The sequence below is a fragment of the Eurosta solidaginis genome, chromosome 1 (assembly GCF_040869045.1).
Source record: "Eurosta solidaginis isolate ZX-2024a chromosome 1, ASM4086904v1, whole genome shotgun sequence".
Taxonomy (NCBI): domain Eukaryota; kingdom Metazoa; phylum Arthropoda; class Insecta; order Diptera; family Tephritidae; genus Eurosta; species Eurosta solidaginis.
The window spans coordinates 204,818,038-204,843,865 of NC_090319.1; the positions used below are offsets into that span (position 1 = coordinate 204,818,038).

Consider the following 25,828-nt stretch of genomic DNA (forward strand, 5'->3'; position numbering starts at 1 on the left):
GATATGTGAAATCAAAGTATTGAAACCTAAACCTTGTTAAATTTTACTTGAATTCAAATTTAAATGTAAAAACTCGATTTATTTATTTAAATTGGTATTATTATAAGCATTTTTTTTTTGAAATAATGGTTTGAACGCATGGTCTGTATATACTTGAGGTAATAAACGATGTTATTATGAGCGGTTAAATACCCTTTTTGGTCTGATTCTGATGGAAATGTAGGTGGTACAACGGCGCGTCTTCAACACCAACGATGCCATGGTAGGGTGGGTAAGGAGCAGCCGTAAACCATATACGGACGAGCTGCAAGTAAGGTGGTAGGAAGACGTGGTTTTCAGTGAGGCACTTTTAGGCTTATGGTTTCCTTTAGTGTGCAAATATTGTAGTTTATTGTGTTATGTTGTAACGTAGCGTTACAATAACACCACCCCCTGTATTTCCTTATTCACTTAAACCTGAACCTCCCTGTACTTATTTCTCTATAGCATAGCCAACAAACATAAAAAAAAAAATAAATGTAAGGCGCGATAACCTCCGAAGAGATCTAAGGCCGAGCTTCTCTTCCAATTTGCGTCGTGCTCCTCTTTATTTTCCCTACAAATTGGCCGGACGGGACCTACATGTTTTATGCCGACTCCGAACGGCATCTGCAAAGCAGATTAGTTTTCACTGAGAGCTTTTCATGGCAGAAATACACCCGGAGTGCTTGCCAAACACTGCCGAGGGGCGACCCCGCTTAGAAAAATTTTCTTCTAATTGAAAAATCTTATTTCTAAAATTTTGATGTTGCTTTGCCCGGGAGTTGAACCCAGGGCATACGGTGTGATAGGCGGAGCACGCTACCATCACACCACGGTAGCCAACAAACACTATGGTAAATAATCACACGCTACCAACGACTGATAGCAAACCATTTGAGTGTTCCGTCAACACAAGAAAAACACAAGAAAATCACAACAATGGTGTATTGGTTTCTCAACCAGCTTGCGACACCACCCATATAAACAGCGAATTTCCGGTTTTGCAATTCAGTCATCGCAGGTGAGCCAGCGGGAGTGGATGTCTTTTTAAAGACATACTTTTCCCTCCTTCTAGCAGCTGAGTGGAAGGGGCGCCGTCATGGCACGGGTTACCCTTCACTTAGGTAAGGACGACGGGGAGGATGCCTTGTGCTACTTTGCCCCCCACCGCGCCCTCCTAAGTGGTGAGTGGCCCGACGCCTTCATGGCCATTTAACCCTTTCCCCTCAGTTCTAGCTTAGGCTGGCTGAGTAGAAGGGGCGCTGTCATGGCGCGGGTCACCCTTCGCTTGGGTAAGGACGACGGGGAGGATGCCTTGTGCTACTTTGCCCCCGCGCCCTCCTAGGTGTTGTGCGGCCCAATGCCTTAATGACCATACAACCCCTCCCCATCAGTCATAGCTTCGGCTGGCTGAGTGGCAGGGGCGCCGTCATGGCTCGGGTCACCCTTCACTTAGGTAAGGACGACGGGGAGGATGCCTTGTGCTATTTTGCCCCCCGCGCCCTCCTATGTGTTCAGCGGCCCGACGCCTTCATGACCATTCGACTCCTTCCCCTCAGCTCTGGTTTCGACCGTGAGCCGATGCGTGCGCACAGGGGCTACCGCTGTGCTGTAAAGGTTCATTTCCCCTCGCCCCCGGGTCGACCCACGTTAGACCGCTCCGTCCGTCACGCCGCTGCTACGACGACCGTTGGCCGTCTGCCATCCTATCGCCATTCAGCCGCCGCTTCTACGACGACCGTTGGCTGCTTGCATTCCTACCACCGTTAAACCGCTCCGTCCGTCACGCCGCTGCTACGACGACCATTGGCCGCTTTCCATCCTACCACTGTTAAGCCGCTGCATCCGTTTGCCATTCTACCAATGTTAAGCCGCTGCATCCGTCACGCCGCTGCTACGACGACCCTTGGACGTCTGCCATCCTACCGCCGTTAAGCCGCTGCTTCTATCCCGCCGCTGCTTTCGTACCGCCGTACCAATCCGCCCGTTACCTGACCGTTCAACCGTCCTACCGAACCTCTTCTACTCCAACGACCGTTAGTCGCCGCTCCGCCCCCTCGCCATCTTGCGACGGAAACCTGCTGCCCGCGTAATATCTCCAGCCGTGTGTGCGTGTGTTCGTAACACATAAATATTGTGTATTTATTCAGTAGGGGTTTGTGCGACCTTTACTCGACTCTGGATTAACTGACCGTTACCCCAGACTTAGACAAAACCCACCTCATAATGTCGTTAGGCTTGGGAAGAGTTAGCTAGATAGTGTGATTGTGTATAGGAACCCACGAAACTGAAGCTCCGGCTTGAGCCAGTGCACACGCCGCAGTCTCATGATGAGGTCACTAGCGCTCCTCACAAATCCCTTATGGGATACACCAGATAGCGATGTCATAACAGTGCCAAAAAAAAACAAAAATCAATGTATCCTACTATCTACCTTTATCTTTTTGTTTTGTTTGACAACTGTCAATATTCTTACTCATTTGAAAGTATGTTTACCACAATTAAGGGATGCGGCCAAACTTTTCAACTGGAAGATGACAAACCTATCTATATATTAATACACTAACAAAATTTCAATACAATCAATTGACAGGCGGTTTCGCATAATTAGCATACGTAAAATCATATGAAAGTTATATGAATCGATTCGTATGGATCAGCCGCAATGCATAAGCCTATTTTTGTTAAAAAAATATTACTCTTTTTGATTATAATTAATAGAAAAAGTTTTTTGTAAATCCAACAATCTCTCCAAATATCGACATTCCCTTTGTTGCACAAAAGCGCGCCATGTGTGACCAATTATGTAAGTGCTCTAAGACACAAACCTACATAAGTGTACGCGCTAGACGGTGAAAGATTAAAACATGGCTTCCCATTGTTGCCATTACAGCCTCTACCAAAATTCAAAAAAATTTTACCAAAATAATTTGTAGCATACCAAAAAATTTTAAATATAATTAATTTTTGACCGGCCCATTTTTTGCGGCAAATTTCACTTACACGTAAATACATTGGTCTTTATTTAACAGACTATTTGTTTTTTTATTTTAGTAGTTGGTTTTAAAAAACATGAAATCACAAATAATGAGTTAACTTTTGTTGAAACTAACTAAATTTATTTGAGTTAAGCGAATTGCCCTAATTGCTTTAAATGTATGAAAACATTTATTTGAAGCAATTTTTAATTTATAATTTATTTAATAATTTTGGGAAAAATTATGCAAATCACAAATACGCTAAGAACCACTTTACGTCAAAACTATTTTCAATTCAACAATAAAATATATAGACAAACAAACGGTCTTGGAATGGGAAGCCCCACATCAGCAATTCTTATGGAAGTGCTCATGCAAAATCTGGAAGAAATGTACATACAAGAGCTGAAGTCCAAATTAGGCGTGTCATTTTATGCTAGATACGTGGATGATATAATATGCGTTTTAACTACTAATAACGAAGAGCTTGTACTGGAGTACCTAAATAAGCAGCATGAAAATATAAGATTTACAATGGAAACCGAAAAAGACGAAGGAATCAACTATCTAGACCTCACGATAAATATTGATAAAGGAGCCAAAAGATTTAGCTATGACATATATAGAAAGCCAACGGCCACTGACACAATACCTCAAATCACCCCCAATAGCATAAAAATGCAGCATTAAGGCACTTGGTACATAGACTTGAAAGAACACCTCTTACACAAGAGGCATATAAGAGAGAACTTGAGGTCATTTATAATATCGCTGCAAACAACGGATATAAAAAAGGACTAGTAGATAAGCTCAGAAAGACAAATGGAGAACCAAAAAGAAATAATGAAAAAGAAAATAATAGCTGGACGACTATGACATATAATGGAAAAGCAACATATAAATTGGCAAACTTCTTTAAAAAATACAATATAAACATAGCATTCAAAACATCGAACAATCTAGGGCGAAAACTAAGAACTAACACTAACTCAGAGGATCCGTTTAGCAGCCACAGCGTACACAAGCTTACCTGCGGATGCCAGCTTGTTACAGAGGACAAACAGGACGGCAAATAAGAACGAGGTTCAGAGAACATATTAGAGATTACAACAAAAAAATACGGAATCCAAACATTATGCCCGAGTCTAACTTCGCGAATCACATGGTGAAGAATGAATGTTCCGCAACAAACATCAACAAAACAATTAGCGTTTTTCACATACAAGCAAAAAGGCCGACGTCTCAACGTACTGGAAAACATGGAAATCTACAAACAGAAAACATTCGACGGTAGAATAATAAACGCACAGATAAACACAATTTCTGACACAATATTCGAGCCTTTAAAACTTGTTTACAAGGAACAAAGTAATCACAAAGGTACAATAGAAAAACACACAACAACAAATAAACACAAAACAATTAACACACCAAAACAACAAACCCACAAAGAAGATCAAACGACAAACATCACGGATTTTTAACTACCCCAGTCAGCCTCAAAAATCGATTAGTAAACCACCGTCGGTTCTGAATGAACGCACCGCACATACACATAACTAAATATTCACAAGCATCAATTTTGACAATACCTGCTCATGTACCTACGAACTATAAACACAGGACAAACGACAACAACAGATCAGAACGAAAATCGACACTGATGATGGCACAACGCCGAAACCGGTTTGTCTCAAAACCAAATGACAAGGGATGACCGAAAATCGTTCCAATATACATCATTTATCCACCCTGTCGGAAAATCAACAAAACAAGATAAGTAAGATAGTTAGCATACGTAAAATCATATAAAAGTTATATGAATTGATTCGTATGGATCAGCCGCAGTGCATAGGCCTATTTTTGTTAACAAATATTACTCTATTTGTTTATAATTAATAGAAAAAGTTTTTTGTAAATTCAACAATCTCTCCAAATATAGATATTTACTTTCTTGCACAAAAGCGCGCCATCTGTGGACCAATTATTTAAGTTATCTAAGACACAAACCTACATAAGCGTACGCGCTAGACGGTGAGAGATTAAAATATGGCTTCCCAATGTTGCCACTTACCTATAATAGCCTCTACCAAAATTCTAAAAAATTGTTCCAAAATAATTTGTAGTGTACCAAAAAATTTTAAATAGAATTAATTTTTGACCGGCCCATTTTTTACGGCATATTTCACTTACACGTAAATACATAGGTCTTTATTTAACAGATTCTTTTTTTTTATTTTAGCTGTTTTCAAGAAAACATGAAGTCACAAATAATGAGTTAACTTTTGTTGAAACTAACTAAAGTTATATGAGTTAAGCGAGGATTGCCCTAATTGCTTTAAATGTATGAAAACATTTATTTGAAGCAATTTTTAATTTATAATTTATTTATTAATTTTGGGAAAAATTTAAACAGCGTGATGTCAGGACGGACAAGGCGACAGCTGTTTCGATTATACCTTTTAAATCTCTTCAAGGCCTTTTCTCCCGGGAGTGGAATTTGAACCCGCACGGTGGTTGAAGTGTTACAAACGCATTCAGCCACGTCATGCCTTGCTTGTTGTAAACCTTATCCCATTTGCCTTCTTTTGCATATTTTCTTTATACGCAGTACATACGCCGTATGTAATCATGTGTTTAAGTTATGCGTTGGTAAGGAGGCCGGTTTTTCAAAGAAACTGGTATTGTTGTTGGTTTTGTTCTATTTTATAGAACTACAACGAATTAACCAATATTTACTATTTGTATGAGTTATAAATGTATGAATACATTTATTTGAACCAATTTTTAATTTATAATTTATTTAATAATTTTGGGAAAATTTTAAACAACGTGACATCAGGACGGACAAGGCGACACATGTTTCGACTATACCTTTTAAATCTCTTCAAGGTCTTTTCTCCCGGGAGTGGGATTTGAACTAACTATATTTATTTATAACAATTAATGGAAAATTTGCCCGAAAATGTTTTTGCAGTTGCAGATTTATTCCTCATTTTAGATAAAGTACGCCTTATACTGAACAAAAAAAAAAAAAAAAGTTACAAAAATATAACATTAAATTTTTTATATTGTCTTTTATACTAATTTGTTTTATTTCTTATTTTATTTTATTATATGTTCTTTTATTTCAACTTAGTTTATTATTATTTAAATTCAACTTAACTGAATCGGAAAATTTCACGTTGTATATTAAAGGGAAAAAAACGTCCCTTGGTTTTATGCGAAAACGGTAGCCGGCATCATGGCGGCCGTATTGCATAGGCAGTATATTACCCACTATATTTATTATTAGGCTAATTTTATTGGACAATATATCCATTAATCGGATGGGATCTAAGCATATCCCTAATTTGTTTATGTCGCTTAAAGTTATGAAATTAATTTCATTTTAGTAAATATGTTTGCGTGAATAATTTCAATGTTTTTGTTTGTTTTTCTTTTCTATCTAATTTATTCTGCTTTGTTATATCTTAGTATTATATCATTCACAGATGATATTTTATGGTAGATATGGTAATATATGTTCATGAAATGGATTGTTTACAAATGTAATACAAAATTAATTACGTACATAGATCCCAATGGGAATCCTAACATTAAATATCTGAACATTAGAATCTCCATATTTCCACAATGATAACATTAAAACTCGGAAAAATCTGAGTGCTTTTATTGCGTTTTATATGGAAGTTTATTCACTTCACTTAATTTTTTCGCATTTTACGTACTTTATTTTTTTCTTTCATTAAACTTTTTTAGTAAACTCTGCCTTCTTTCTCATTAAATAATTTTTTATATTTTTATTTTATTTTTTATGAAGGTATACTCTCTTCTACTCGAAATTTTCGTTTTGTGTCACACTTACATATTACATATGTATTTATACAAAATTAAACTCGGTAAAGCGCCAATTGCATACCTTACGGGTGGCGTGAAATAGACTAAATTCCTTTAACACATTTCTTCGTTTTTAACTAAAAGTTCGTGTTTTTTGAATTATGACACTATTGAATATATGAATGGCGATATATGTATATGAGTGATATAGGCCTACTGGGGAACCAAGCACCGAAAACTAACTTCGGTAGCGCGCCAACGGGTACCTTCCGGATGGTGGGGAAAAACCTATTTTTCAATTAAATTTCAAGTAATTTCACCATAATTCTATGGCAATTTCATTTGATTTTACATAATTTTTATATTTTTGTTTAAGGAGCTCCATACCAAAACGTTATAATTACATTTGAAAAGTTTGTAGAAAATTTAAGAAAATAGAATCAAAAAGTACAACGTCTTAGATCAAATTCAAAATCTCAATGAAAAATTTAAGTAAGTTAGACCAGTTTGCTATATTTCCAACACTTGATGCATAGACTGAGTTTAAAAAAATACAAGTTGGTCGAATTGTACTGGCTAAAAAGAATGACGGTAGCTACAGGCTTTGCGTAGACTTCCGCAAGCTAAATTATCTTGTCCTTAAAGATAGGTTTCCAGTACCGGTAGCAGAGGAGGTGATCGAAAAGATGCAGAGTGCCAGATATTTTTCGGTCATGGGCCTTAAAAACGATTTTTTCCACGTTGCGGTCGAAGAACAAAGCCAAAAGTAAATAGCGTTTACAACGAAAGAGGGCCTTTTTGAATTTAATAAAGCGCTTTTTGGCTTTCGTAACTCCCCAGCAGTCTTTGTACTTTATGTAAATCATATTTTTCAACAACTGATAAACGAAGGGATCATGGAAATCTATACAGATGATATCGTTGTATTTGGAAATACGACAGAACAGTGTTTAGAAAATATGGATCGCGTTTTGCGGCAAGCCGAGCAGTTTGGTTTAGAAATCAACTGGACTAAATGTCAATTTTTAAAGCAAAGACTAACTTCTTTGGGTCACGAGGTAGAAGACGGGCGGGTATGGCCAAGTCAAGAGAAAGTAAAAGCCGTGAAGAAATTTCCTTTACCAAAAAACATTTCAGGCAATTCTCGGATTGACCGGTTACTTTCGTAAATTTGTTCATAACTACGCTGTAATCGCTCGACCGTTGACATCATTGTTGAAAAAAGATGCTGAGTTAAAAATTGGGATGAACAAAAACAGGCTTTGTAGAAATTGAATGAAATGGAAGAGCCAGTACTTCAAATTTTTCGTCAAGACTTAAAAACACAGTTGCACGTTGACTCATAAAAATATGGCTTTGGGGCCACATTGCTACAACAACACGAAAATGGGTAGCACCCAGTGTTTTACTGGAGCAAGAAGACATCGCAGCAATAGGAAAGATTGCATAGCTACCTTTTAGAGGTAAAGGCAGCCTATCTAGCAACGAAAAACTACGTAATTTCTTAATGGGTATAGAATTTGATCTGGTTACTGATTGTTCAGCTTTTAAGCACACTACGAAAAAGAAAGATGCCCCACGTGGGGTTGTACAGTGGCTGATGTATCTTCAAGACTTCAACATTAAAATAGAACATCGTGCGAGAAACAGGATGAAACACGTTGATATTTTAAGTCGCTGTCATGATGCTAATACCAGAGGTTCACGCACAAATACGCCGAGCACAGCAGAAGGACGAACATTTAACAGCAGTTGCGGAAATTCTAAAACACAATCAGTATAAAGACTATCAAATAATAAATGATTTAGTATACAAGCAAATTGAAGGGCAACATTTGTTGGGTACGCAAAAGACAATGTACCTGATAAGGCAGGATTATTACATACCACACTTAGAGAAGAAGGTGAATCAATACATCGCAAATTGTGTTGAATGTATTACACGTAACAGAAAGTTGGGCAAGCAGGAAGACTTTTTACATTGCATCGACAAGGGCGGTACTCCACTTTTCACACTTCACATCGATCACTTATGTACGCTACATCCAACGGCAAAGAACTATAAATATATATTGGCTATAGTGGACAGGTTTTCCAAGTATACGTGGATATATCCAACGAAGTCAACAGATGCGCTGGAAGTTGTCAAGCCTATGGAGGATTGGGTCGCTTTATTTGGTAATCCATTACGCATTATCAGTGACAAAGGCACAATTTTTACGTCAAACTTATTTAAAGAATTTTGTTCGAAGAACAAAAAGCGAACACATAGAATCAACAGCAGGAGTGCCGAGGGGAAATGGGCAAATCGAAATCGGTTTTGTCAAAAACGTCAGCCGCAGAACCCTCGAAATGGTATAAACACACATAACAGGTGTAGGAAGCTATAAATACACACGTTCATCCGTCAACGAAATTCAGTCGTTTTGAAATAATGTTTGGGGTAAAAATGCGCAATGAATGCGATCTCGAGCTGATGCAAATTTTGAAAGATGAACTGGTGTCGAGATTACAAGATGAGCGTAACAAAATAAGGCAAGCAGCAAAGTATTAAATATAAAAGGCGCAAGAAAAATATAAGCAAAAATTTGACAAGAAACGTAAAGGGCATCACGGATACCTATTGCATGACTTAGTAGCCATTAAGGTCACGCAATTTATGGCGGGGCAAAAGTTGGGTAGGTATGTCGGTCCTTACGAGATAACGAAAGTAAAGCGAAACGGCAGATACGATGTAAAAAAGCATCAGAATTTGTTGGTCCTAACAAAAAATCAGCAAGCGTATAAAGTTTTGGAGTTGTATCAATGAAAACGATGATGACGATAGTGTAGAGAAGTCATCTGGGACAGATGACGAACAGGATGGCCAGTGTAATCTTCTGGCATCCCAATCCATGCACGTGAGAAGGCAACCCAACGTCGTAAAACTTGAGAAGAGAGAGAGAACAAATAACGACACAGTCAGTCATAAGATATAAGTTGTCAGCCGAACATCAGCAGTATCAGCCGTATTATACAAAACTTATTAAATCTTTAATTTGACTCTAAATTTCTCTTAAATATTATTCTACTTAAAATTGAATTGAATTATTTTACTGCACAATATTTAATTTTCATTATATAAACATTTTTATTCACAAATCGAATTCTTTTGATTTACATGTATGTATTAAAAAATGTATTTATTTATGTTCCATTTTATATGTACATAAGTAAACTTTGTGTTATTGTTGTAGCCCTGAAGACGATCCCCGAAGGAGATTGAAATATATTGGGAGTTTTCTAAAAAACAAAGCTGCTTTATTTCAATTGACCTTGAGCCGGCTATAAGAACCTGTAGATTTAATTTTAATAGGTAGTCAAAATAGAATTTAATCTATATATAATATATATAATTTTGTTTGGCACTGCAAATATTGTCAAATTATTATTCTTTATTTTAATATCTTCAATGGGGATAAGTTTTGTTTGTAATGTTATTTTAAGAAAGCAGTAAATCGTATTATACTAATTTTTCTTTATTTCCAGAATCTCAAGAACCAAATAATGACAACGAATTTATGGGTTGAACAGGTAAGTACACACGGTATTTATTTCAACAAGCAAATACCTTTTTTGAGTTCTTAAAGTGTTACGCCAATTCGAAAGCTAGAAGGACAAACTTCTGATACTGAGATAATAGCACCCCACGCTTTTTACTGTGAATTAAATTATTCTGTTAATAACTTAAATTTAATTATAATTTTATTTTGAGGTGATTAACTATAAATGATTGTTTGACCTTCTACTACTGTTATATAAACTCTTTTTAACTGAAAATTATTTTCTATTTTTTAGTTCGGTAAGCTATAAAAGCGTGTTTTTTTAGTTTTTTGAAACTATTATTTATTTTTAATTTTTTGGTTCAAGTAATTTTAAAAGTCTTAGTCGAGAGTTATGAATCCTCGAAACGCCAGCGGTCCATGGATGAATCCAACCCCACGGCACCGAAAAGGGCCAAGACGCAGGGGACTGGACACGGTCTTTCGCCGAAATTGCCAACGGTCGGCAGATCATTGGCATTATAGACGAGAGCAGCGAAGATGGCAGGATCCCGAAACAACAGTGGAAGTGGATCGAGGCCGCGCTCGCTACGGTGCCCGTTAAGATTAAGAAAGACAACCCTGGTCCACCGCCATCTTACACCGATGAAGGGTGGTACCAGGGCAAAGTCAAGCTAATTGCCTGTGACGACGCCAGGTCGGTAAACCTCTATAGGGCCGTCGTCACGCTGATAGGGGTGGTATATCCGGGCGCGCCTCAAGTTAGTGGAAGTGCGTGATATCCCCTCACGACCAAGGGCTAAAGCCTGGGTTCCAGTGACGCCAACGGACCCAGCTGACATCCTGGAGCTGCTCCAGGAGTACAACCCGCCACAAGCTTGGAAGTCAACGCGGATAAAACCGAGCTTGTCCTCTTCACGAGGAAGTAAAAAGTACCAAATCTTACACCGCCAAGAATTGGGGGTACGTTCTTAGCGTTTAGTGATCAAGTCAAATATTTGGGAGACATTCTCGATAGGAAGCTATAATGGAGTGACCATATAGTGGAGCGATCCAAGAAGGCAGCAGCAGAGCTGTTCACCTGCAAGAGGGCAATTGGCACCTCCTGGGGATTCTCTCCTAAGGTGACCTACTGGATTTACACAGCCATTGTGCGCCCGATTCTTCTTTATGGTGCCTCGGTCTGGTGGCCTGCACTAGCTAAAAGTATCTATCTTAAAATGCTTCAAAAGGTGCAACGGAGTTCGGAGCTCTGCATTGCCGGGGCTCTCGGATCCACTCCACATTCCGTTACATACATACATGGATACATAGATACATAGATAGATACAGGCCAAGCTAATAAAAACGTGTTAAAAAGGGCTCCAGTATGCTCTTTCGTAGATGTGCCATGCATCCCCTTCTATCATTAATAAAGGAATGCGTTCTTCGCATTATGTGCAAGGTTTCAAATCTATGGCCGTTACGGGTGGTCATAAGATCAATTGACCTTATGTCCGTTAACCTTGTGTCACCCCACCATCACATTATTGCATTGTCATTGAGCCTTGATACGTGTGCAAAGTTTCAATCAAACTTATGGCCATTCAAAGTGGTAATAACGCCAATTGACCTTATGGCCGTTGACCTTATGTCACCACACCATCACGTTAATGCATTGTCATCGAGCCTTGATACGTGTGCAAAGTGTGAATCAAACTTATGGCCATTCAAAGTAGTAATAAGGCAAATTGACCTTATGTCACCGCACCATACATTAATGCATTGTCATCGAGCCTTGATACGTGTGCAAAGTTTCAATCAAACTTATGGCCATTCAGCGTGATAATAGGGCCAATTGACCATATGAACGTTGACCTTATGTCACCACGCCACCACATTAATGCATTGTCATCGAGCCTTGATACGTGTGCAAAGTTTCAATCAAACATATGGCCATTAAAAGTCGTAATAATGCCAATTGACCTTACGGCCGTTGACCTTATGTCACCGCACCATCACATTAATACATTGTCATCGAGCCTTGATACGTGTGCAAAGTTTCAATCAAACTTATGGCCATTCAAAGTGATAATAAGGTCAATTGACCTTATGTCCGTTGACCTTATGTCACCACACCATCACATTAATGCATTGCCATCGAGCCTTGATACGTGTGCAAAGTTGCAATCAAACTTATGGCCATTCAAAGCTATAATAAGGCCAATTGACCTTATGGTCGTTGACCTTATGTCACCACACCACCACATTAATGCATTGTCATCGGTCCTTGATACGTATGTAAAGTCTCAAATTAATCAGACTTCTAGAAACCGGTGAAAATTAAGCTCACAAATTCCGTTACATACAGGCCAAGCTAATAAAAGCGTGTTAAAAATGTATGCAGTCAAGCACAACATTAATCATATATGTAATACTTCTATATTGCTACTACAGGCTAGGTATAGTCCCAAACATCATAGTGCCGATATATTGCTGTTTAAATGTTTTTGTTTTTGTATGCAATAATCGAATGTACCTAAATTTGTTTTTTTTTCGTGTCACACTTATGCTGCTACAATCACAAAAATTTTGTAGGCTGTCTCGTTTTGATTCCGAATTCAAAAATCATAGCGAGCAGTTTCTATTAGCAATATAGGCGTATTACATATATGACATTAGTGCTAAATCAGTACGGAATATTTCTGAATACATGAGTGAAGTATAAAAAATAAAAAAAAACTGTTTTACCGTGGAATACAGGCCTACTTCGAGTTGATTCACTTAACATTAAAAAATCAAAGCATTTTCATTGAGAAAATTAATAAAATAAAGGTCATAAGGGAACTTTTCCGCCAATACATTAATATTAGCCTGTTAACAAATTAAAATTAAATTCTTTTAGAATTGGTCAACTTATGGCACTTAAAATTGTTGTGGAGATATTACCTAAAAAGTAGCAGGCCGACGCACATGCTTTTTTGCAACCCCGTCACTGTAGGCAGCTATAATTTTGAAATAGGTGGATGCTCTGCACGCACAGCTGGGGAGAGAGTCCTGGGCCGCTGGCAGTATTTATATGTGCCTTAGAAAGAGGAGTCATAAGGACAATAACCCCAATACGTTAAAAAGGTTGGAGATGAAAGGGACGAGAACCCGGACGTAGCGTCAAATCACAAGAGTAAAGCTGTAAAGGTGGAGGTGTTGGTAGTGGACAAAGAGCTCAAAAATGCGGCGAGTCTTACAAATGACCATACGGCTCTACGAACAGAGGAGGTGGAAAAGGAACTTCAGGACCTGAAATCAGTGGCAAAATTCATTGCAAGCGCAAAGGGGGAAAGTTTTAAGAAAGACAAACATCTCAATGGCACAGTGAACACAGCTAAGTGGCGTCAAGCAACCACCTTCTGACTCTTGATGAAGGTTCTTTTGATGTGGCGCTGATAAAGGGGCAATGTCTAACATCTGCAGTAAAGGTTTCTGGACTTAGCTCGTACGGATTCAGCGTTTACTACGCAAACACGGAAAGCAGGGTAAGAGCTGCAGTCATGATAAGGTAACACTTATACTCGTGTTGCTATTTAACTTAAGCACCGACGTCTTAGCGGCGGTTGAAATAGAGGGGAAAAATTACCCTCCCTTATCCTTCAATCCTGCCACATGACCAATTACGTGGGACCCCCACCAGAAGAGTTCAAAATGCTGATTGATAAAGAAGAGTGCAGAGGACGGTTTTACATAGTTACATAGGCGCAGATGCGAATGCGCATCACAGCATATGGGGAGGGGACGATAGAGTTGATTCCCTTTTTGTTACATATTATAGAGGTGGCTAACAGCGGTAGCGTCCCACATTAGTTGGGCCAACGTCAAGCAATGTGCTTGGTATCACATTGACCTTTGAGTATGATATATCACGGTATGAATGGAGGGTCTTTAACAGACCATCCTTGTCAGGCCATGCATATATCAGCTTCAACATCCCTTTAAAGGGGGTAGAGAAGGGAGGAACCTTTAAAATATCAATGGACTTGTAAAAATTCCAGATATAAGTAGCAGGAAGTCCTATCTAAGGCACAGTCCAGGGACGGATAAAAAAAGACAACGAAGAATGGTAAAACAGCGGTGAAGAGTGCCTTAAGGTGCTAGTTTAGGTTAGGTTGAACTGGCCGGTTCATGAGCACCTCACATAGACTGAACGAGTCCGTAGTGTTACCAGAAGTTTGTTTTAACGATCAAACTGAAAACCCCGATCAAAAACCAGGACCTATGTTATCAAAAAAACTCCGTCCTTCATCCGGAAAATACTAGAAGCTTCCTAGGACTTAAGGCACTTGCTGCTTCTAGATCTGCCAGCTGTATCACTCCTAATAGCTGGATTCTTAGCCTGGAAAACGCATAGAACTAGTACAAAATGTGATCGATTGTTTCCTGCTCCAAACCACACTTCCTACATCTACTATCACTGACCAAGCCTAATTTAAAGGCATGTTACACCAGAAGGCAGTGTCCAGTCAGAATACCCATGAGTCTACAGTCCTCTCTTTTTAATGATAGAAGCAACTTTGTAAGTCTAAGGTTGTAAGGCCTACATATAATCTTCGACACTTTACAGACCCGTGCTTGGACCAATGCCTTTACCGCTTGGTCGATCATGTGCACCTCTCAACTTCTTTTAATCTCGCCTAATCTAATTGGGACGTCTACGGAGCAAGCTTTAAGGTATGAACCCCTTTTAGCTAGTTCATCCGCTTTTTCATTCCCATCTATTCCCATATGCCCTGGACCCAATATAGATGTATGCTTTTACCGTCCTTTCTTTTCAGGGATTGCTTACACTCCAACACGCTTTACCATGCTGTGCTATGCGAGATAATTGCTGCTTGGCTGTCCATGTAAAAGTTTACAATCGCAATAAAAACCCAATAAGGAAGAGAGGGCGATAAACCCCTCGTACACCCCAGAATTCCTTTACATGCATAAAGTGTCGTCGACGCCTTCTTCACCCTCTCCTCCACGTTGAGCTTCCACTACAGCTTACTGTCTAGGATTATTCCTAGATATTTTTTGTGCAAGCTTTCTCATGTAAGTGACCCGTCCTAACTTAGGCCTGGCACAATTGGGGGACTTGTACCTCTTAGTAAACAAGACCATATCCGTCTTCTCTGTGAGGGGCTACTTAACACACACTTCCCATCAGGAGATGATACCTGAAAATTATGTAATACAAAAAATTGTGTAATGCAAAAGCCGAGCAGTATCAGGATTGGTGACAAATGCCAAAATAGAATGGTTGATAAAACTTTTGGCAAGTTCAAATCGCTAGGTTCAGACGGGATAACATTACGGGAGCCCTAAACACTATCTCGAAATCATTAATGCATGCCCATTCCACCTACAGACTTAGCGGCCAAAAATATAGCGCTAGGAATTACAACAAAGCTTTAGTTTGGATACAGGTCCTGTGGTATAGTAGTATAGCTTATTTGAACACAGGGCAGACGGACTACATAGTCCAGTTCCTGAGTTTCAAAAAAGTTCTTGGGGCCTCAAAAGAGCCGAACTGTTGGCGCTAGTGTGCAAAAATGACAGAACATACAATAAATGTATATACCGATGGTTCCAAACTAACGGAAGGGGTCTGCTGTTTACTGTACTGATCCAGAATAAGCAAATCCTACAGGCTGCAAGATCACTGCATTGTCTTTAAGGCGGATATTCTAGCCGTGAAGAAAGCTTCAGATGGAGGAAGTTTGAATAAGTTACAATCACGTATATTGATAGTCATGCGGCGATCAAGGCACTAATCTCAAATGGAGCTTGGTGAAGAAAAGTGCTGGAAAGCCAAGAAGCATTGGAGAGACATCGCTCAGGCCGAAAATATATCTTCAATAGGGTGCCGGTCATAAAGGGATAAAAGGTAACAAAACTCCGATGAGTTGGCATAGGAGACATGAGTTACATGTGATCCATCAAGTATGAAAGCGTGGAGCTTCAAAATTTCTAGGATCATGTGCAAATCTGACGTCGTTGGACCCACAAAGTTACTCATATCTAGTGGTTGGCAACACTACATATTAGCGTAGCCAAATGTCCCGTATTGGCTGGGACTCCCGTATTTTTCACAAATTTTAAAGTTTCCCGCCGGGAAATGCTATGTCCCGGCTATTTAGGCCAACAGCCCAAACTCCAAACATAAAAGGTCGCCCTCGCATAATTTCTTATATTGGTTAACAGTGCCAGTCAAACTGTTTAAGTTAACCATACAAATGAACGTCGCTGGAATAAATAAATAGTTTGACTGGCAAGCGGTATTGATCTGTTATATATTTTTACTTCACTTGTTTTCACACTCCAAGTACAAAGGACGTATCACGCCGCAGTTCCAGCTTCACCAACTAAAAGGTAATCTTAAATTATAAATATATTAATTTTGTGCACAATCGTTATGCTAAATAAAGATACTATATTAATTAAAATTCTAATACCAAACTTTTCTTCTTTTCTGCACTATATCTTGACCGGCACCATCCCTGAGCTACGGCCCGGCCAATACATTGGTCATTCAAACCATCTTCTTTACATACAACGACCATTTTGCGAACCAACCACAGTGTTTAAATATTATATTGAGCGACCATCATAAGCGAACATTTTGCGAAACAACAACACAGTGTTTTAAATATTTAATTGCGTGTCAATAGCAGCGGAAATTCAATATACTTGTTATTTTTCGAAGAGTTATTCCATGAGGAGTTATTTGCGGCAACATCAGCAGCAGCAACAACAACTTTTCATGCAACAATTACACAGCAATTACAAAAGCCATTTGTTTATATATTTTTTAATCCACTGCATCAAGAACACGTTTAAAAATATAAAGGTAGGTACGTTGTTATTTCAGTGAGCACATTAGTTAATAAATTAAAAATTAGTGAAAGTGAAAAGTGCGCGAGTGATTTTGTGAAAAAATTAAATACAAAGTTTTTTTTTGTACAAATAGCCCATTCGTTTATTAAATATTGCTTGCCCCCGACGGTAAATAATATTTGATACGGCTTAAGGGTCTTCGTTGCATTATTGCACACAAATATTTGTACAAACAGTGTTTGGGAATAATTTAATAGAAAAGTGCAAGTAATTTTTCAAAAATAAATTAATTCAATATACATTTATATGACTTGCACTGCTCTGTTATTAACAGCCCACAACAACAACACTGCACTGTGTAATTAACCTCTCTTTTGGGTTTGGTTCATCACAGTTGAATTTAAGAAAAATTAGTTTCACAAAAATCACTCAGCTTTCACATTCAATTCACTTTTAAAACAAAACAATTTAATTTGAGCATTTATTTAGTGGACGGAACATTTTTCCTCCAACTCTTGCTCAGTTTTTCACTTGCGTTTGCTTTAAATTAATACTGTGCTACATAGATATATACACGCACACGTACAAGTTATGTATGTTCATTCTCCCTCTCACCATAAACTGATTCCCTAACTCAATCTCCTCATTATGCACTCAATATGTACTCATAAGTACTCTCGATTTACTTCCAAAACATTTATCTATTTGACCGAATGCTTAGTGGTCTCATTAAAGAGGCTATAAAGAGATTTTAACAAAAGCTCTAAGTTAGTTAGTATTCATCTTGTCATATGATCGCCTCATTGTCATTTCAATGTAAAAAATGTGAAAATAATAAGTTTTAATAAAAGTTAATTAAATGTTTTATAAAAAAATATATAACAAAAAACTTTAAATTTTTTGATTTTATTTATTCGTTCGCATGTACCCCTTAAATCCGTGAACGTATCTGGCGACGATGTTAAAACGGAGTAAAATAAAAGATAAAATATTTTAAAATATTAGCTTCGAACTTTCGAAGAAAAAACTTTTGAAAAGTTATGTGTTAAAATGGTGTAAGTGAAAAAAATACAAGTTTAAAATCTGTCATCGCGGCATCTAATTAAAATTGAAATAACTTTATTCAGGCTGCTAAGTGGAAGTACAATTTTTTAAAATCCAGTAAAGGCCTAAACTTAAAGAAAAGGACAAAAACAAATGACTGCATAAAAAGAAGTAATTAAAAAAGTGCCATACAATCTGTGTTGCGAGTAAAAACTCAAAGTAAGAAAACGAAAAGTTTTTCGGTATACAATAAATTGTTGCCAATTTTTTTTTTTTGACAAAAAGCGCATTTCTTCATAAGTTATCGCGACTGTACATATATACATACATATATTGCGGCGGAAATCATAGAAAATAAAATACCGCAATTACATCAAAAATTTAAAAAATACAAAAACAAAAAATTGCTTAAAAAGTGCATTTCGTCTTCAATACGAGAAATCGTAACAGTTAGGTAGTATACTTACCCAAAGTACGAATATCGTATTGTATTCTCCTAACAAAAAATATACAAATGTACCTAAACAAAAAAAAAAGCTTTAACTGAAACGAGCTGTAATAAATATCTGTTGTCCACATGTGCCGATGAACATAAGCTGTTAACATAACAAGAACATAGCGAACGAAGTTTTATATAATAAATACCTTATAATATATATAGAAAAATTCGATGTAAGTAATAACACTTATTTATGTGATTTATTCAGAAGGCACATAAAGAAAGGAACAATAGGAATTCATTCAGAATTACCCGATAACCTTTACAACGTAGTTCAAGAAAAATTAATAACTTTATTTTCAAATGACAGTAATATTAAATTTACTAAATGCAGTTATAAAGCTTTAGACGTCAGGAGTGATGAAGAAATGTTAGAAATAGTAGATGAAGTTCACATTGAAAGTAACCATAGAGGTATCTTAGAAAATTATAAGCAAATGAAGTTGAAATATTTTTACCCAAATTTAAAAATGATAATAAACAGATATATTAACAGTTGCCATATATGCAATGAGAGTAAATATGATAGAAAACCATTGAAAAAACTATTTAATCATACAGACTCCTGACAGTTCCAATAAAATAGTGCACACCGACATATTTTATTGTTTTCGTTCATGCTTTTTGACCACGATTGATAGATTCACCAAGTTAGCATCTGTACATAAATTACCAGACAGAAACAAGGTCTTCATAAAAATCAAACTACAAGCAAGGTTTGCATGGTTAGGAAAGCCCAAAAACTAATAAGGGAAAATGATATTATTCCTCATTTTACTACGCCAAATAGTCACACTGGCAATGCAGATATTGAAAGACGCATTCCACAATACTAGAACATATACGCATTTTAAAAAATACGCAAAACACATTGGAAGTAGAAGAAGTTGTGATTAAAGATTGGCTTCTATAATAATTCGGTACACAGTTCAACTATTGTAAAACCCATAGATTTTATTAACAGAAATGATATTGACTTTGAGAAAATAAAAAGTTATATCTATGAAAAGAAAAAACAATCAACAGAAAAAATTAAATCAAAAAAACCCTCTGGCTAATAGGAATAAAACTGCCAAAATATTTATAAAATTACCTGTTAGTTACCCAAATAAAATTGACATAGCTCGGATCAAAAGGCCTCACAAAACTTTGTGAATATTACCCTTGTATACATCTATGTTTATATTTTTATGTATCTAAGTACATATATATTTTAATAACGATAATGACTGTATTTTTATAACAAAATTAAAAATTAAAAAGCGAAACATGAATATGCAAATATCTAAACGTATATATACATTGTCAACCTAAGCCCAAAATTTCTAAAGAAAAGTCGTAAATATGTATTTTTAATTTAAAAAGAAAGGTTTAAAAGAAAAAATTACACTTTGCAGATATACGCATGAAAATTAAAAAATTAGTTTACCATGTTTTACATTATCGCAAAACATCATTTTAATATCATGATAATTTCGAAATACAATTCGTCAAATAGATAAAGAAAAAAAAAAAACCAAAAATATTACAATTTGCATAATACGTAGTTCGAAAATTACCGGAACTGCTTCTATTTTTTTTTACAAAATAATGAAATAATCCTCTTAATATACTTTTCAGTAATTTTCGGGGTACACTCTTAACCTTGGCGTGTCATTTGCAGAGACGCGAATTTTTTTACCACAAACTAATTCCCTAACTCAATCTCCTCATTATGCACTCATTATGCACTCAATATGTACTCATAACTACTCTCGATTTACTTCCAAAACATTTATCTATTTGATCGAAAGCTTAGCGGTCTCATTAAAGAGGCTATAAAGAGATCTTAAGAAAAGCTCTAAGTTGGTTAGTATTCATCGTGTCATATGATCGCATCATTTTCATTTCAATGTAAAAAATGTGAAAATAATAAGTTTTAATAAAATTTAATTAAATGCTATATAAAAAAATATATAACAAAAAACTTTAAATCTTTTCATTTTATTTATTCGTTCGCGTGCACCCCTTAAACCCGTGAACGTATCTTACATAAATATTGTTGGTTGGCGAGCAATTACTTTTGGTTCTAACAGGTATATTTATACGTATATATATATTTATTTGATACAGTCCACTGCTTTTATCACTCTTAAAATTATTAGATTTGCGTTTATTTGTTTGAAAATAATTATTTACGTTTGTAATTTTACACAAAATTTGTCAGAAATTAATTTAATTTGTTGGGTTGTTTTTGTTGGTGGAAAGCTTTAACTAATTTATATTAGCATTTTGGGGTATTCCACAGACACTGACTCTGTGTATTTAATATTTTTGCAAATATTCATTGTTTCCAATTTTTAAAAAACGTTTCAATATGGAAGCATATAACCGCCTAGCAGACACCGCAATTGAATTCGACATCGAATTCTTAAGCAAACCAACAAGCGATCACTCCAAAATTCAGCAGCAGGAGTTGAAGTCCTTGTGGGATAAAGCCAAAGCTGCTTTCGATGATCTGCTAGTGGCCGAGGACATTACCGCTAAAGACGTTACTGTAATTAGAAAGAAAAATGAATCATGCTATACCGTTTTTGTGCGGTGCATGGCAAAAATTAATGACCTGGCGGAAAAATGTGAGAAGGCAGAGAAGGAAAACGATGCTGCCTTCACGCCACGCAACTTGCACTTAGAACCTTGTGATACCGATATATTCAAAGGTGATTATTTGACATGGCCAACTTTTCGTGACATGTTCACGGCCATTTATATTTTAAATAAAAGCCTGTCGCCAGAAAAAAAATTATACTATCTTATAAAAAAAAACCCAAGGTGAAGCCAGAGAAATCTTTAAGAAATGCGAATTGACGAATGATGGTTTTGATATAGCTTGGAAAAATTTGTGCGACAGGTATGAAAATAAGAGAATATTAGTCAGCACCATATTTAAGATTCTTTTCAACCTTCAATCAGTCGAAACTGAAGCGGTAATTCAATCAAAAGATTACAAAGGGACATAAATAATTGCATATCCTCGTTATTAAGTCATCATATTGACATATCTAATGGGATCCAATTATTACATATTTATGTTCAACTAAGCTTCCTGATGTGACCCTTTTGCTATGGGAACAGTCCGTATAAAATAAGACAGAAACTTCCAAGTGGGAGAATATGGACCGATTTCTGACAAATCGTTTTCAAACGTTGGAATCAGTCTCAGGTTTAAGAAGCACAAAGAGTACAAAACCTCAAAAGGTACAAAACTCAAAGCAGGACTACGAACATCCTCCAAAGAAACTTGGCGCTTTCCAAGCAAGTGTAGCTAAAGGCACTTGTAAAATGTGTCAAAGCAATGATCACAAAATTTATGCGTGTTCAAATTTCAAAAATTTGAACACCAATGAAAGACTTACTTTTATAAAACGAAATCACTATTGCCTAAACTGTCTGTCATTGGGGCATTCAGTGTCAAAATTCTCTCGGTTTTCAACCCCGTCTTATATGTTGGATTTCTTCGTATCTTGGTTATCGTACGCAAAAAGTAATCTTTAAAAATACACTTTCTGGGGTCATCAATGTTTCTTCTGGTGTTCCTCAGGGCAGCCATCTTGGTCCGATTCTGTTCTTGTTGTTCATAAACGATATATCTGGTACAATTAAATACTCAAAAATCTTGATGTACGCAGACGATGTAAAACTTTTCAAATCATGTGCCTCGGTTGAGGAACATTCCTTGCTTCAAATGGATTTAAATCACTTGGTTACCTGGTGCAATGTAAATTATATGCCGCTCAATCTCAAAAAATGTAAATTCATGTGTTTTTCTCGGAGAGTTTCGCCACCAGCTTCATGTACAATTAACAACTATAGTCTAGAAACTGTAAATAATTTTATTGACTTGGGAGTCATGATGGATTCCAAACTTAGTTTCAATCTTCATATTAATGCTACAGTGAATAAAGGCAAAGGTGTTTTTGCATTTGTTAAACGGTGGTCAAAAGAATTTAACGACCCTTACATAACTAAAGCACTTTTTACAACATTAGTTAGGCCAATATTAGAATACGGCTCAAAAATTTGGAATCCGCGTTATCAAGTCCATGCAGACAGTCTCGAATCAATACAAAAACAATTTTTACTATTTGCCTTAAGAAATTTCCAATGGGACTCTTTAACTAATCTTCCACCTTATACTAATCGATTAAAGCTTATCAATCTTCCAACTCTTGCTAGTCGAAGGGAAATGCTTGGTGTGATATTTATGACAAAACTTTTAAATGGATCAATTTCGAGCCCATTCCTTCTGAATGAAGTGAACTTTTTCGTTCCCTCTCGGACATCGAGACACTTCAAACCTCTTCTGCTGAAACAATGTAGAACGAATTTCGAACAAAATGAACACCTTTTCGGCGTTTATGCCAAGATTATAACTCTCACTCAAACACATTTGATAGCTCGGACTCCCTTTTTTCTATAAAAAAGATTGTTCTCACCTCTCTAAATTAACGTATAATACGTTTGCTTCTGTTCTCTTTAAGTATTACGCTTGGCTGATGAAATTTCTTCTGTAGCTGAGCAGTCTCAGATCGTGACGCTTGACAAACCGCTGCCCATCAAAGACTCGGCAAAATAAAAAAAAAAAAAAAAAAAAGTTATTATATATATATATAAATCGATCGCGTGAACAGGATTAGCCTGGTTTCATTGGGCCACTTGAGGGCAGCGCGCTGCCACAACGTCCATTAAAAAAAAAAAAAAAAAAAAATGTACAAGTGCATACAATTGCAGCAACTGTCATTTAAGACATAATACCCTTCTGCATTTACAGACAAGTAAGGCAAAACCTACACCGGTAAATAATTCTGCAGATTTAGCGGAAGAGCAACCGTGCACTTCAAAGCAAGCTCAATCTCAAAATGAATCTGCAAAACAAAAAAAGCAGAAAGATAAAACTACAGTAAAATCTAATTTTATTAATATAAGTAAAGGTGTTTTACTAGGCACAGCTCGTGTCACCATTCGTTATAATGATACGGATTTTTCGACCATAGCTCTCATAAATTCGGGATCTGAATGCTCTTTTATCACTGAAAGACTGAGACGACGAATCAACCTGCCAACTCGAAAGATGCATGCACAAATTTCAGCCATCAATAATTCAGTTTCTGCGCAGGTAAAAGAGGCATGCGCCATTCAGTTGCGGCTCCCACTTGACCCACTGATTTCTATTGACGCATTAGTTCTAGTTCTACCACATTTGATAGGCAATTTTCCGACATGCGATGTTAGTGCATTAACGCAACAAGCATTCCCTGATCTCGTGCTTGCGGATAAACGCTTCTTCGTGAATGAGCCAGTTGATCTTGTTCTGGGCGGGGATATTTATCTGCAAATCATATTAGACGGTATCAAAAAAAATATTCTTAGAATTATTTTAGCTCAAGAAACTGTCTTTGCTTGGATACTGACTGGTCGTGCTGATGCAGCCAGTCCAACCAATCATAATCGGCTATCCTTTTACAATAAAGTAGCTTGAGCCAAGCAGCTAAGGTCATTTTGGCAGCTCGAAGACACACCGAAAGATATGGCATCCACATTAGGAGATACATTTTGTGAGGAATTGTATCAATGTACAACGCAGCGGAATTCTGACGGAAGATACATTGTATCGCTTCCGTTCAGGTCAGAATTCCCAGGAGAAATAAATCTAAGTCCATCATTAAGAATAGTTTGGTCTCAATTCTATAAAAATGAAACCCGACTTAGAAAAAATCTCGATTTACAGAAAGAATACAATAGAGTCATACTAGAATACGAGACTATGGGGCATATGTCAAGATTAGATTCGATTCAATCGGCCAATGCAGTCGATAATTACATTTTACCACATCATGCAATAATAAAAGAAGAAAACCTCAGCGGGTTAGGAGGTCAGAATATTCCCGCGGTAGGTATGCCTGTCGTAAGAGGCGACTAAAATACCAGATCCAGCGCAACCCTTAATGTTGACAGCGCAATATATAGCTTCTCCAAACCCAATTGGCAACCTACACCTATCCGCGGCGAATCCTGTTTCACTAACAGACGAGGTTCTGGCCACCCCAAGCTCCTCATGGAACTTGGGGTGGGGAGGGAGGGAATGGTCTGAGGGTTTAGTGTGGCCACATAAATCGTTCCCGAGATGGTCGGGCTAGCGCCTTAATGGTGGTGTGGTACCGGAGCGTACCGGCAAAGGACCATTACATCGATAACACTACCCAAAGCCTTCGGGAAGCAACCTTATCGCTACAACAACAGCAACAACAAAGCATCTCTACCAAAGTTAGAGTTGTTTTTAATGCTTCTTCACGCTCTTCGAATGGTGTCAGCCTGAACGATGTTCTTCTTCCTGGTCCTGTGCTTCAGGCTGATCTACCAACATTAATTATTCGCTGGCGACTTTTTAGATACGTCTTCAATAGCGATATTGAGAAGATGTATAGGCAATTCCTAGTAGATGATAATCATACAAGATACTAAAGAATAGTTTTCCGCTCAAGTCCAGATGATATGGAAAAATTCATTCAATATAATGCAAAAATTCATTCAATATAATGGAAAAATTAACTCAAATACAAGAAATAAAGTAATATATTATTGTTTGTGGAAGTTTTTAAAACAATTTTCCACACAAAGGGCTGGCTTCTCTGGACAGGCTGGACAGAAGTAACGCGTTTCTCGGCGTTTTTTTTTCTTGAGTACATACACGACATGGCCTTGTCGGACGCTGTTTTTTTCCGTTGGTGGTAAACACTCTAAATAATGGAGATCTTTAGATTTTTTTTTTAAACTGGTTGAAAATCTCCAATCAACGCCAAGACGAATTCTTCTCTGAACTTTATCAGTTTTGTTTTAGATGAAGTTTCTTTTTGGTAAATTCTGTGAGCATTTTGTATATATATCTTTATAATATGAAGTGAAACCTTTTTGTGCCATCTAATAGTCTTTCTTAGAGATGAGTAATACGAAATCATTTGATCTGATCGGTCAATGCCATTATTGCAATTTCGAATTATATTCGGATTCATAGAAAT

At 37.1% G+C, this 25,828-nt stretch overlaps 1 protein-coding gene across 6 annotated transcripts in view; it reads left to right on the forward strand.

The window, feature by feature from the left end:
• The window catches only part of LOC137240702 (acetylcholine receptor subunit alpha-like), a 339,359-nt gene that overhangs the window by 140,006 nt on the left and 173,525 nt on the right, over nt 1–25,828 (forward strand). For all 6 annotated transcript variants that reach the window (XM_067767330.1, XM_067767323.1, XM_067767303.1 and 3 more), the window contains exon 3: nt 10,368–10,412. In XM_067767330.1, the coding sequence (XP_067623431.1) occupies nt 10,368–10,412 (45 nt within the window). The remainder of the gene's footprint in view (nt 1–10,367; nt 10,413–25,828) is intronic.